The 15,871-nt window shown below is 45.3% G+C and overlaps 1 protein-coding gene across 1 annotated transcript in view; it reads left to right on the forward strand.

Moving 5' to 3' along the window:
• Positions 1–9,439, forward strand: part of LOC115778015 (mucin-5AC-like) — a 29,336-nt gene extending 19,897 nt beyond the window's left edge. Inside the window, exons 5-12 of the mRNA XM_030726024.1 lie at positions 5,189–6,274; positions 6,359–6,486; positions 7,181–7,245; positions 7,333–7,481; positions 7,579–7,811; positions 8,013–8,074; positions 8,255–8,442; positions 8,556–9,439. Of these exons, the coding sequence (XP_030581884.1) occupies positions 5,189–6,274; positions 6,359–6,486; positions 7,181–7,245; positions 7,333–7,481; positions 7,579–7,811; positions 8,013–8,074; positions 8,255–8,442; positions 8,556–8,830 (2,186 nt within the window). The 3' untranslated portion in view covers positions 8,831–9,439. The remainder of the gene's footprint in view (positions 1–5,188; positions 6,275–6,358; positions 6,487–7,180; positions 7,246–7,332; positions 7,482–7,578; positions 7,812–8,012; positions 8,075–8,254; positions 8,443–8,555) is intronic.
• The last annotated feature ends 6,432 nt before the right edge of the window (positions 9,440–15,871 follow it).

Raw genomic sequence — 15,871 nt, forward strand, 5'->3', positions numbered from 1 at the left:
GAGACTACAACCACAGCTGCAGACACAACAACCACAGCAGCCGAGACTACAACAACAGCAGCTGAGACTACAACCACAGCTGCTGAGACTACAACAACAGCTGCAGACACAACAACGACTGTACACACCACAACCACACGGGCGCAGACTACAACCACAGCTGCAGACACAACAACCACAGCGGCCGAGACTACAACCACAACTGCCGAGACTACAACTATAGCGGCCGAGACCACAACAACAGCTGCAGACACAACAACCACATCAGCCGAAACTACAACAACAGCGGCTGAGACCACAACCACAGCTGCAGACACAACGACCACAGCGGCCGAGATTACAACAACCACTGTACACACCACAACCACAGGGGCCGAGACAACGGCCACAGCGGCCGAGACAACAACCACAGTGGCCGAGACTACAACCACAGCAGCTGAGACTACAACAACAGCCGCAGACACAACAACCACAGCAGCCGACACTACAACAACAGCAGCTGAGACTACAACCACAGCTGCAGACACAACAACCACACCTGCAGACACAACAACCACAGCAGCCGAGACTACAACCACAGCTGCAGACACAACAACCACAGGTGCAGACACAACAACCACAGCTGCTGAGACTACAACAACAGCTGCAGACACAACAACCACTGTACACACCACAACCACACCGGCCGAGACTACAACCACAGCTGCAGACACAACAACCACAGCGGCCGAATCTACAACAACAACTGCCGAGACTACAACTACAGCGGCTGAGACTACAACCACAGCTGCAGACACAACGACCACAGCGGCCGAGATTACAACAACCACTGTACACACCACAACCACAGGGGCCGAGACAACGGCCACAGCGGCCGAGACAACAACCACAGTGGCCGAGACTACAACCACAGCAGCTGAGACTACAACAACAGCCGGAGACACAACAACCACAGCAGCCGACACTACAACAACAGCAGCTGAGACTACAACCACAGCTGCAGACACAACAACCACACCTGCAGACACAACAACCACAGCGGCGGAGACTACAACCACAGCAGTGGAGACTACAACCACAGCGGCAGACACAACAACCACAGCTGCTGAGACTACAACAACAGCTGCAGACACAACAACGACTGTACACACCACAACCACACGGGCGCAGACTACAACCACAGCTGCAGACACAACAACCACAGCGGCCGAGACTACAACCACAACTGCCGAGACTACAACTACAGCGGCCGAGACCACAACAACAGCTGCAGACACAACAACCACAACAGCCGAAACTACAACAACAGCGGCTGAGACCACAACCACAGCTGCAGACACAACAACCACACCTGCAGACACAACAACCACAGCAGCCGAGACTACAACAACAGCTGCAGACACAACAACTACAGGTGCAGACACAACAACCACAGCTGCTGAGACTACAACAACAGCTGCAGACACAACAACCACTGTACACACCACAACCACACCGGCCGAGACTACAACCACAGCTGCAGACACAACAACCACAGCGGCCGAATCTACAACAACAACTGCCGAGACTACAGTTACAGCGGCTGAGACTACAACCACAGCTGCAGACACAACAACCACACCTGCAGACACAACAACCACAGCAGCCGAGACTACAACCACAGCTGCAGACACAACAACCACAGCGGCCGAGATTACAACAACCATTGTACACACCACAACCACAGCGGCCGAGACAACGGCCACAGCGGCAGAGACTACAACCACAGTGGCCGAGACTACAACCACAGCGGCCGAGACTACAACAACAGCTGCAGACACAACAACCACACCTGCAGACACAACCACAGCGGCCGAGACTACAACTGCTGCCGAGACTACAACCACAGCAGCCGAGACAACAACCACAGCTGCAGACACAACAACCACAGCAGCCGAGACTACAAAAACAGCTGCAGACACAACAACCACAGCAGCCGAGACTACAACAACAACAGCTGATGCTACAACCACAGCGGCGGAGACTACAACCACAGCAGTGGAGACTACAACCACAGCTGCAGACACAACAACTACAGGTGCAGACACAACAACCACAGCTGCTGAGACTACAACAACAGCTGCAGACACAACAACGACTGTACACACCACAACCACACGGGCGCAGACTACAACCACAGCGGCAGACACAACAACCACAGCGGCCGAGACTACAACCACAACTGCCGAGACTACAACTACAGCGGCTGAGACTACAACCACAGCTGCAGACACAACAACCACACCTGCAGACACAACAACCACAGCAGCCGAGACTACAACCTCAGCTGCAGACACAACAACCACACCTGCAGACACAACAACCACAGCAGCCGAGACTACAACCACAGCTGCAGACACAACAACCACAGCTGCAGACACAACAACCACAGCGGTCGAAACAACAACCACAGTGGCCGAGACAAAAACCACAGCTGCAGACACAACAGCTACAGGTGCAGACACAACAACCACAGCTGCTGAGACTACAACAACAGCTGCAGACACAACAACCACTGTACACACCACAACCACACCGGCCGAGACTACAACCACAACTGCCGAGACTACAACTACAGCGGCTGAGACTACAACCACAGCTGCAGACACAACAACCACACCTGCAGACACAACAACCACAGCAGCCGAGACTACAACCTCAGCTGCAGACACAACAACCACAGCAGCCGAGACTACAACCACAGCTGCCGAGACTACAACCACAGCTGCAGACACAACAACCACAGCTGCAGACACAACAACCACAGCGGTCGAAACAACAACCACAGTGGCCGAGACAACAACCACAGCGGCCAAGACTACAACAACAGCGGCCGAGACTACAACCACAGCTGCAGAAACAACAACCACAGCGGCCGAGACAACAACCACAGCGGCCGAGACTACAACCACAGCTGCAGAAACAACAACCACAGCCACAGACACAACAAACACAGCGGCCGAGACAACAACCACAGTGGCCAACACAACAACCACAGCGGCCGAGACATCAACCACAGCGGCCGAGACAACAACCACAGCGGCCGAGACTACAACAACAGCAGCCGAGACTACAACCACAGCTTCAGACAAAACAACTACGCCGGCAGGCACAACGACCACAGCAGCGGAAACTAAAACCACAGCGGCCGAGACTACAATCACAGCGGCTGAGACCACAACCACATCTGTAGACACAACAACCACAGGTGCCGAGACTTCAACCACAGCTGAAAACACAACAACCACAGCTGCCGTGACGACAATAACCACTGCGGCAGACACAACAACCACAGCGGCGGAAACTACAACTACAGTGGCGGAGAGTACAACCACAGCGGCGGAGACTACAACCACAGCTGCAGACACAACAACCACAGCTGCAGACACAACAACCACAACTTTCGAGACAACAACAACAGCGCCTGAGACCAAAACCACATCTGCAGACACAATAACCACAATGGCCGAAACTACGACCACAGCGGTCGAGACTACAACAACAACAGCTGTCGAGACTACAACCACAGCTGCAGATACAACAACCACATCTGCAGACACAACAACCACAGCTGCCAAGACTACAACAACAGCGGCTGAGACCACAACCACAGCTGCAGACACAACGACCACAGCGGCCGAGACTACAACAACCCCTGTACACACCACAACCACAGCGGTCAAGACAACAACCACAGCGGCCGAGACAACAACCACATCTGCAGACACAACAACCACAGCTGTCGAGACTACCACAACAGCTGCAGACACAACAACCACAGCGGCCAAGACCATAACCACAGCAGCTGAGACAACAACCACGTCGGCCGAGACTACAACCACAGCTGCCAAGACTACAACAACAGCGGCCAAGACCACAACCACAGCTGCAGACAAAACGACCACAGCTGCCGAGACTACAACAACCACAGCGGCAGACACAACAAACACAGTGGCGGAAACTACAACCACAGTGGCGGAGACTACAACCACAGCGGCGGAGACTACAACCACAGCGGCGGAGACTACAACCACAGCTCCAGACACAGCAACCACAGTTGCAGACACAACAACCACAGCTGCCGAGCCTACAACAACAGCGGCTGAGACAACAACCACAGCTGCAGACACAACGACCACAGCAGCCGAGACTACAACAACCACTCTAGACACAACAACCACAACAGCCGAGACAACAAACACAGCGGCCAAGACAACAACCACAGCTGCAGACACAACAACCACAGCGGCCGCCACAACAACCACAGCGGCCGACACAACAACCACAGATGCAGACACAAAAACCACAGCTGCAGACACAACAACCACAGCTGCAGACACAGCAAACACAGTGGCGGAAACTACAACCACAGTGGCGGAGACTACAACCACAGCGGCGGAGACTACAACCACAGCGGCGGAGACTACAACCACAGCTACAGACACAGCAACCACAGTTGTAGACACAACAACCACAGCTGCCGAGCCTACAACAACAGCGGCTGAGACAACAACCACAGCTGCAGACACAACGACCACAGCAGCCGAGACTACAACAACCACTCTAGACACAACAACCACAACAGCCGAGACAACAAACACAGCGGCCAAGACAACAACCACAGCTGCAGACACAACAACCACAGCGGCCGCCACAACAACCACAGCGGCCGACACAACAACCACAGCTGCAGACACAACAACCACAGCTGCAGACACAGCAACCACAGCGGGAGACACAACAACCACAGTGGCACACACGACAACCACTGCTGCTGAGACTACGACAACAGCTGCCGAGACTACAACCACAGCGTCTGAGACCACAACCACAGCTTCACACGCAACAACCACAGCGACCGATACAACAACAACCGCGGCCGAGACTACATCCACAGCGACCGAGACTACATCCACAGCGGCCGAGACTACAATACCAGCGGCGGAGACTACAACCACAACTGCAGAAACTACAACCACAGCGGCCGAGACTACAACCACAGCGGCTGCAAAAACAACCACAACGGCTGAGAGAACAACCACAGCGGCAGACACAACAACCACAGCTGCCGAGACTACAACCACAGCGGCCGAGACTACAACCACAGCGACCGAGACTACAACCACAGCTTCAGAAAAAACAACCGCAGCGGCCGAGACTACAACAACCACTGAAAACTCAACAACCACAGCTGCCGAGACAACGACCACAGCGGACGATACAACAACCACAGCTGCCGAGACTACAACCACAGCTGCAGACACAACGACCACAGGGGCTGAGACCAAAAACACAGTGGCTGAGACAACAACCACAGCGGCCGAGACAACAACCACAGCGGCCGAGACTACAACAACAGCAGCTGAGACTACAACCACAGCTTCAGACAAAACAACTACGCCGGCAGACACAACGACCACAGCGGCGGAAATTAAAACCACAGCGGCCGAGACAACAACCACAGTGGCCGAGACCACAACAACCACAGTGGCAGACACAACAACCACAGCTGCAGACACTGTAACCACAGTGGCGGAGACTGCAACCACAGCTGCGGAGACTACAACCACAGCAGCCAAGACTACATCCACATCTGCCAACACCATAACCACATCTGTCGAGACTACAACAACAGCGGCCGACACTACAACAATAGCAGCCGAGACCACAACCACATCTGCCGGGAGCACAACCACATCTGCCGGGACCACAAGCACAGCTGCAGACACAACAGCCACAGCGGCCAAAACTACAACCACAGCAGCCAAAACTACAACCACAGCGGCCAAAACCTCAACCACAGTGGCCGAAACTACAACCACAGCGGCCGACACTACCACCATAACTGTCAACACCACTACCACAGCCACCGAGACTACAACCACAGCTTCCGTCTCAACAACTACAGCTCCCGAAATAACAACAGCAGCCAATACAAGCACAGCTGCCGTGTCAACAACCACAGCTGCCATAACAATAACAACTTCCATAACAGCAAATACATTTGCTGAAACAACAACCTCAGCATCCGAAACAGCAACTACAGCTCCTAAAATAACAACCGCAGTGGCCAAAACAATAATCACAGCTTCTGAGACTACAAGTACAGTGGCTGAGACTACAACAACACCTGCCAGAATCACAACCACAGCAGTCTCTCCAACCACAGTAGCTGACTCAACAACCACAGTGACCAAGATAACGACCATAGGGGTCGAGACAACAACCAAAGCAGGTGAAACAGCAACCACCGCACCGACACCGACCACACACGTTCCTGCAACAACTACAGCTACTCTAACATCATCAACATCTTCAGCAGCAATAACCAGAGCTACTACAAAGAGATACGTCATCTTCAGATCCCTTCAGAGCAGTTTTACAGAGGACTTGTTGAATCAATCATCTGCAGCCTTCAACAGTCGATCTTCTTCAATAAAGGAACAGGTAAACAGCCTTTGTGAATTCCATAATGTTACTCTTAGATATTTTATCTGCTCATTAAAATTAGCACATAAGTTAACCCTTAACAGCAGCGATTGTGACCGGTGTCCCTGTTACCTGCCCTAACTTGCCGTGATCAGCTGGTTAAGACCAAATGTATATTTCACTGCTGAGACCTCACATCAAATACACTTTGAATTACCATAATTGCGCAGCCATTTATCTTTTCTGACAATTTAAACTGGTTTCTAAAAGCTGCGAAATTGCCCAATATAACTAGTTATTACGGTAATTATTGCCATAATACTGCAAACAGCGGGATAGTGAGGTACTAAAAACTTTGAGTTGAGATTCACTGTTCTGAAAGGCAATTGCATATCATTCATATCATTTGTAAACTCATCAAACTAAATAGTGATCCTCTGTGCAGTCAGGACCCTGAAATTGGTCAAGGCAAAATTAGGATTCAAATGGAAATATGTATTCATCATGCAGTTGGGTCCCATTCCAGACACTCAAAACTCCCCATAAGGGAACAGCTTATTTTTTTTGTTTGTTTGTTTGTTTGGGTGATTCTGTGGGTAATCACAACACAATTTTCTTGCATTTGTTTATTGCCTGCTCATTCTACTTTACAATTTGTCACATATAAAAACAGATAAACATTGTTTCAAGGAATTCTGTTTTATGTTTTTAGATTGAACCTGCTTACAGGCTTGCGTTCCCTTCTGTCTTTGTCTCTCTGGCCGTGGTGGCGTTCAGGTAATTTCAGTATTTTAACATATTGTGTTAAGAGCACTGATCTAAGTTTGATATTCAAAACTAGGGTATTTCTGTCTGTATTTGCAGGCAGGGATCAGTCGTCAACACCATGGAACTCCAGTTTGTAAACTCATCTGTTCCTAATGACACTCAGATCAAGGATGTTTTGATTAGTATGACTTTAAAAGTCAAGGGCTTTGACATAGAAAATTCAACCATTTCAGTCAGTGACACATGTAAGTAAATTTTAATCTTTTTGAACACAAAGTATCAAATGTTTAACAGTGACTATATTAAACATTTTCACCCTCTCTCCATCTAAATCTACCACAGCTGCAGCAACAACTACCACAGTTACCCCATCAACAACCACACCGGCAGAAACAGCCATCACACCTGCAGGAACAAATACCACAGCAGCTCCAACCACTATGACAACTGAGAAAACAACTACTGCACCTGTTCAAGTTTTTCTGTTTTTACAGTTCCTTGAACCATATGTACCTGAACTCAATGACCCCAGCAGCAGTGTGTACAAAGATCGCGAAAGACGGGTTAAAGAGACGGTGAGTAATCTTTCAGACTTAACAATTCTCTTATTGACTAAGAATCTTTGCCGTAATTTTTATCTAGCAAACAAATCTAGCAAATCTCACAAAATGTCTTCAGTTCAATAAACATTTGTAGATAATGTAATTTTGAAGGAGTCTTTCCTGAAATGTTTGTATGGTTTAAACTTTTTTTTATCTTCTGTCTGGTTTTTGCAGTGTGATAGAGTATACCACCCAAAATTTCCTTACTACATTGGTGCCATTCTGATTAAGTTCAGGTAAAACATTTTGCTTACATTATTGTTAAGTTATTTTCATCCATATTCCAAATTAGTTTATTTATTTATTTCAAAATTTGAAAGATTTCAAAATTGTCATGTTCAACTTCAACATAGATAATACAATCAAACATCTCTAATCAGAATTTGACATTTGTCTCACTTTCTTTTATCACACAGTGTTGTTACAGTCCAAACACGAGTGGATAGAACTGAGGCAAAGGTGGAGCTTGTGTTCAATCAAACAGCTCCCAATGCAAAAGTCCCAGAGAAGAATGTCATTGTTCAGACTTTAAAAGATGCTATTCAGAATTCCAGCATCAATTTCACCATCACCATATTTCCTGACACAGTATCAGTAACTTCTGGTGAGTATTTGAAAATGGAACCAAAGTTTGTTTTACATTAATCATGGAACAAGAAATTCTCTTAGTCTGTACACATATATTCATTAATCCAATTTTTGAAAATCTTTATATAGTTCCTGTCAATGTCACGACTGCTGCACCAGCAACTACCAATTCCACGACTGCTGCACCAGCAACTACCAATTCCACGACTGCTGCACCAGCAACTACCAATTCCATGACTGCTGCACCAACAACTGCCAGTTCCACTATGGTTGCACCTACAGCTTCCCTACCTGCAACTGCTATATCTGCATCAACTGCAACTTCGGGTGGAGCACCTCACAAGATTAGTCCCAGCACTGCTTTCATCTTGGTGCTGTTGTTATGGCTTCTACCAAGTCAGTAATAGTATCTGTGCTGTTTCCATGTGGATGACCAAGCAAACAACTCTGCCAAGTTGAACTCTTTCACTGATATAAAAAAAGGGATTTGAGGTACTTTAAGATATTCCCATCCAGTTTTTTTCTACTGGGTAAAGCAAAATCCTGATGACTTACATGTGTTAAGGCGTGTTTTTTTGCTTGTGAAGGAATGAGTCAGAAACACTTTAGCCCTCATGCAAAAGAATTTATATATATATTGAAGAATCAGAAAAATCACATGTACATGGATCCTCTCAGCTCGGAAAATCGCAGTCTGCAAGCAGTTAGCTGCAACCAACCTTACTGAGAAGAGTACTTCCTCTAAGCTAACCTAACTTTTTATTTCACTGCTACTCCACAACCCTATTGGTTCAAAAAGGCATCACCAGCTGAGCTAATGCACATGATCCCACCCAATTGTCAGGTAACATCCCCCTTAACTTACCATCCCCACATAGCCACCAGCAAGGGCGTAACTTTGGGTCCAACATTGGGGGGATTAAGCTCTCTGCCTATTTATCTATTTATTTATTAAATCGTTTACTTTTCTAAAAGGATTCAGGAGATTTTGGGTTAATTAGAAATGTATTAGAAATACACTGTAATGCTTTTACTATGTATTTATTTAACTTTATTTGTATTTACTCTGCACCTTCAACAATTAAGAAAAGGCTTACATTTTTCACGTTTCTTCCAACAGTAACAAGTATCTTTCATGAACCTGTTTTGTTTTACTACCAATTTTGCAGCCCTTCATTCCACTTTTAAAGAAACTGTTTTAATTTGGCCTGCCAAATATAATAAATATAATATTTTACAGCAGTCTGTTCTCCACTGAGCATGTGAGAGTTTAATGCAATCTTTACTATTAAACACGTTCTGTAGAGACAAAGGTTTTAACTTGATGTGTTTAAAATATAACGAGTCTCATCCTGGACCTTTCTGGGACTCTCATCTTCAGTCCTGTTATCAGTACTAATATTAGTCATTACTAACTAAATACATAAAATGTTATGTGTGTGTTCACTTGAGCAAAACTATATACTTGTCTAATGAGTTTAGTTTATTACATATTACAGGTATTGTACTGTGCCGCATGTGTGCAAATAACCACTTTTATCTTTTTCTAACGGAGCTAAAATACCTGAACCGGTATTCATAGTGTGTCTGGTACACAGCGGCATAGTTATTAAATCATCAGCTAACAATACATTTACATTTACCTCATTTTTATTTTTCCGCTTTTTTACAAGGGGTTCTGTGCTCTTCATTTTTTCAAACTACACCCGCTGCCCAGCAGCTGCTTCCACAAGAAAGCTGCCGCTTGGTAGAGAAAGCGGGTTGGGTGATACCAAGTTTTTGTGGGGAGAGGGGGGGGGGGTTACATTACCAAATGATTAAACATGCTAGTAGTTTACCTAAAATTGATAATGAATAAAGAAAAATAACATGTTATCCATGTAAGATGTTTTCTGTAAATCGAAATGATTTGACTTTATTGGGGGTGGTTATAGTGATTGGATCAGATTATTGGGGGGGGGGTCATAACCCCCCTATGCCCCCCCGCAAATTACGCGCATGGCCACCAGAGGTCTGCCCGAGGGGTATTTTGTCCTGCAAACATGGCTTCAGTGTAGTTATGATTATTTTGCTTAAGATTGATTACATACTCACAGTAATGGCCTGGCAGAATCCCCACTTGAGTCCCGGTTCCATTCCTAGAAAAACAGGTGTAATTTCCTGCATACACTACAACAGAAGGTGGAATGTTAGCACGTTTCACTTTTGGATACAAATAATTCAGAGTGTTACAGGTACCGGGTTTTGGAGCATTGGTCTGTTTAAACAGTTTGACGGTGCGAAGCAGGCCCTCTGGATCATTTCTCAGGCTTAAACGATAAGGCGCTGTACCCAATGTGGGCCGTGCCTTAGCACACGCCACACAATCTGACTTGGCTGTTGTAACATCTTCAGGAAATAATCATCCATATTCAGCTTGATCGCACTTTTAATGACCCAGCAGACCAACATGTACACATAACACTGTACGAGCGGCAGACATCAGGCACGCTTATTCTACCCAAGAAAACAGTTACAACAATGCTTATAATAGTCTCAGTCTGCCCCCTACTGGGCTCAATGTTACTGCAGCATTAACACAGCTATATTAGCTGGCAACATCAAAATAACAAATACTCGTCCAGAATGTAAATATGTAAGAACAATTAAACATCTACAATACCACATCTCCTCCCCTTCAAGTTGACAGCTTGTACTTGTCTGAAACGTAAAACAGTGGCAGTAAAATATACACCAATATAGAACAATATTATATATATATATATATATATATATATATATATATATATATATATATATATATATATATATATATATATATATATATTCTTTTTTTTTTTTTTACTCCAAAGACACATCTGTGAACTTAGAGCACATAACTTCTCCAAGAAAAAAGTCTCTATCTAACAAAGTCTTTGAGATGCACATGTGAACGTCTCTCTCTCTCTGAGAACGTCGCACCTCAGGCGCAGCTGGTGCATCAGGCTGAGCCTGGATGTTTGGAGCAGGTGGCAGCTCCTGAGGATCACATGACAAGGGTTGTGAAGTTGTGTCCATTATGGTGGGTAAGCAGTTGTGGGACCCCGAGTCTGTTTCAGGTCCCGGCTCCCCCTCTGTGTCCAGTTCACTTGGGACAGTGTCTTTTAATCTGGATCTCACCTGATCCACATGTTGTTTCAGGGTTTGACCATTTCCAATGGTGACAGTGTATGACACAGGACCTGATGAGCTCAAGATAACAGCTGGGATCCACTTTGGACCGTAGGAGTAGTTTCTGATGAACACCTTGTCTCCTGGTGCAAAACTTCTCAGTTTCTTCTTTGTCTCATGACTCTCTTTCTGTTTCAGTTGTTTTTGCTGCACTTTGGTTTTTACACTGCATGAAAAGTGGGTTTTTCGACAGTTTCTTGCATGTAATATTGCCGCGCGCCTTGAGCTTTCGGGCTCTCAGCAGGAGGCTTTGGCCAGAACAATAAACTGTAGGGAAACTGCCGTGGACTCTCTGTGTCAGTGCTTCCTCAGCTCCCCCCCTCCTCAGGTCTAGGGCAGGCTCTCATATGTAAAGGAGGTTTCTGTGAGTCATACAAATGCAAATCAAGTACTCACCAGTGGTCACCAGTACTCGCCAGTGGTCTACCCCTCCCAACAGTTGTAAGCAGCATATTTTTATTTTGAGATATATGTAATCAAATTTACATTATCATCTTTTAAGCCTATTTTCATTACAATGTGACTACACATAAATTATACAGCGAAACATTCAAACAAGACTAAACTCAGAAGAAGTCATTCTATTTTATAAATTAGTATTATCTAGTTGGAAATGTACTTTTGGATGTTTTCAGCTTTTGTCCCTTTTTCCAATAAGGCTGTGAGCTTCTGTCTTGGAGTTTTTTGTGAACCCTGAACTTTAGTGGACTCAGGGAGATAAACAAAGGCTATAACTTGATTTTGGTGACACTACAAGCATTATTTTCATTGAAAAGCATACTCAGTTTTCAGTCTAATTCACTGTAACAAAAAGTCTGTCACACCATCATCCTCTTCTGTGCAGTGGCTTCCCAGCTAGCACTGAACATTCAGACAACATCCCATGAACGCTGCCATAAACGTTCAGTGAATGTTCACATGCATTAATGACATTAAAGACTACCAAGGCAGATGTAATAAGAAAACATATAAAACATATAAACTTTTATTTTGCTATACATGGATGTACATAAGAGATATCAGCAAAACCTTCATGAGAAAAATGTAACAAAAAAAAAAAAACGGACAGTGGATGTGTGTCTTCCAGCTCATAGGGGGTCGTTTTGACTGTTGGGTTTTCTCTGTATTATTGTAGGGTCTTTACCCACAATACAAAGCGCCTTGAGGCGACTGTTTGTTGTGATTTGGCGCTATATAAATAAAATTGAACTGAATTGAAATGAAATGAATTGAATTCCGTGTGGCAGCTTCCTCGCCTGTGATTGGACAATACAGATCACGTGCGGATCATGCTGAAGGTCTCGCAAGACCAGAGGAAATCAGTGCAGTTCTCTTCCGTTCAAACTGAATGGCGTTCTTTATCTATGCTGCTTTCCTGGTACGACAATGGAGGTCGTCGTCTATATTTTCAACACCCCAGAAGCTCCTCGTGAAAGCGGGCCTCTGTACCGGCCAGCTTCAACCAGCTCCGCTGCAGACAAGAAGACACTGCTGGCTGCAATGAGTGGGTTATCTCCTGTTTTTTTGCAACTTAAAGACAAGATCACAAGTCTATTGTGTAGAGACTCGATGCTCTGGACTCTAACAAAGAAAAGACGGCAGCACAATCCGAAAACTGCGGTAAGACTTGGTCGTTTCTGAAACAAAAATACTAAGAGTGGCGGAATGGTCACAGTAAGCTGACAGACGTATTGTGATTTGGTTTCTTATTTTTATTTGGTTTCATCTTATAGGAAGCAGTTCGCGGCCTGCACAACTCCGAATCCAATAAAAGCCGGTATGATCCTCTGCAGAGGTAAGAATCAAAAACAAAGTACGCAGTATTCAATGTGTGGAGGAGAGAAGAACTTACAATGTTTTTACTCTTATTTATTTTCACCTTTATTTTCCACAGACTTTATTTTCCACTGTGTTCACCTCACAACGCGAGTGTGAGTGTTCCGTGATATAATTGTGTGTAAGTATCTATTAGTGGTGTTTGTTTGTGTGTTTTTTGCCTGAAAATGTTTATGTATGCACTGTGTTTATGCTCTTTATTTACAATGTACAAAAATGTTTTCCAGCTTCTTGCAAAACCTACGAGACGGTCCGCCGCAGCTTCCGCTACAGTCAGCCTCACGTTCCGGAAAAGGCAGCAGCCATTAAAAATCCTGCCGGTGACATGCAAGAAGGAAGCCGGTAAGACGTATTGTTGGTCTGCTGTATTTGTGTAGTTAGCTTGTAAATGCAGTTTTATTTTTGGGAAATATTACTTATTGTTTTTTTTAACTTTATATAAAATCTGGCTTCTTTTGAACAACCCAAAATGTATATAAAAAGGTGATGCAGTGAAGGTAAAAATAATTAGCACTGAATGTTTATAGTTTTAGCAGCTGTAACATTTCGGGACCTAAAAGATAAAAAGTGTATAATCAGTTTAAAGGTGCCTTAAGGGTTAATGACCAAAATCACTTAAGTACTTTTATCAATGTTACATTTTTTCAAAGTACTTGTTCATTTGTCTTTTATTCACAGGATGCACAGGAGTTGGTACTTTGCCACATAACTATTGTTTTTGATGACAAAGATGGGCGGATAAATTTTTTTTTTTTTTTGCATTCAGGGTCTTATCTGCTATGTGTGCATTCAAAGCCAAGAGACTCAAACTTTCAGTGTAGTTTCCTGATTTTTCACAATATTTCATTTAGTTTCATAATGACTTAATGTGTGCTCTGTGTCAGCAGCAGCTGGAGGCGAGTGCGAGTGTCCTGGTGTCATGGTATGGGAGGTTGTGGGTTTCTTTTGGGGCTTTCTGCAGGTGGGCTCCTCCCAGCTGGGCGGAGTGGTGTTTTCATCCTCCGGCTGCACGCACCTGTCCTTGATTTGGGCCAGTATTTAATGACTAGCGGAGCCGGTTACTCTCTGCCAGATCGTCTTGTACCTCAGTGGTAACCAGTTTTGTTTTAGTTATTTTTTGGTACTTTCAGTTCTTTATGTTTATGTGCTGCATTTCACTCCTTCCAGGATACTTACCACCTCCGCTGGTGTACTGATGTTCTGTTTCTCTGTGGTTGTCGCAAGCTTTCTACAGTGGAGTCCAACCTGTTTTCATCCTAGTGGCTGCCGCAAACTTAAACTCCACTTTCTTGGGACAAGATCTGCTTGCTGACCTGCTTGCCTGCCTGCCCTCATTCGTTGGAGACCTAGGGAATTCTTGTAGCACCTTCATCATCCCCTACCCTTTTTGTGAATCACCAAGTGGATTCCAAAGTAAGCGCCCTACCATTCAGCCTTAGTCACAATCTTGTAGAGAGCGCTCTTGTGAAAGAAATTAACCCATCTCTATTTCTGTTCCCAGTGGCCCGTGCTCAGGATTTCTCTTTTCACTCATTTCCCCTGCCAGTGTTGTGAAATAAAGATTATTTTATTGCAGAGCTGTTTTCTCGAGGTTGTGCATTGTTGGGTTCTTTTAATAAGTTGGCTCACGAGCCGTGACACCAGGCAGTGAAGGAGGTTGCCTTCTGGAACAGTGTCACCACTGACCTCATGTTGGATGAGGAGGATGGCGTCTCAGAGGGCGTATCGGGCTGGATTAAGACCCCCAAGCTTCCCCAGCCAGGATCTCAGTGACCTTTGTGCCAAACTGCAAGACAGACTAGAAGCTCACCCTAAATACAACGCCGTGCACCATAAGTGTTTGTATGCTGGACCATGCTCTGAGAGAATGCCACCACCACCACATGGCCCAGAAGTAGCAAAGCATTATATGTCATAATGTTTTTGTTTTCTTATATATGATGTGTGTGTGTGTGTGTATGTGCATATTGCTTTGTAAATTAAAAAAAAAAAGAAATTCAAACTTGTGCCTCACAATTTGTTTCGCTTAATTGAATTCCTTTAATTGAGGTTATTAGCATGGCATGAATACAACATAACATACAAGGTATATCACAGAAATAATAATTAAAAATAATTTTTATTACTGGGTTATTATTTATTTGGGAGGGGCTTACCCAGGCCTGTCTTTATAAAGGCCAATTGGGGACAGATCTACCAGCCAATCACATGTGAGTGCTGAATTGTGATGGCATTTTTTTCATCCAATGACAGAGAAGCCACGTGTGTCTGTTGCCGCTGCTTCGGCTTGCAGTGCTGCTATTCATATGTAAAGTAGTCAACGCCTGCCGGCTCCCCCGTACCTTTACCCCCGCTGCTTCTGGTGGTACGTAAACGACCATATCCGTCTCAGGCGAACG

The sequence above is a fragment of the Archocentrus centrarchus genome, unplaced genomic scaffold, assembly GCF_007364275.1.
Source record: "Archocentrus centrarchus isolate MPI-CPG fArcCen1 unplaced genomic scaffold, fArcCen1 scaffold_94_ctg1, whole genome shotgun sequence".
NCBI classification, from domain to species: Eukaryota; Metazoa; Chordata; class Actinopteri; order Cichliformes; family Cichlidae; genus Archocentrus; species Archocentrus centrarchus.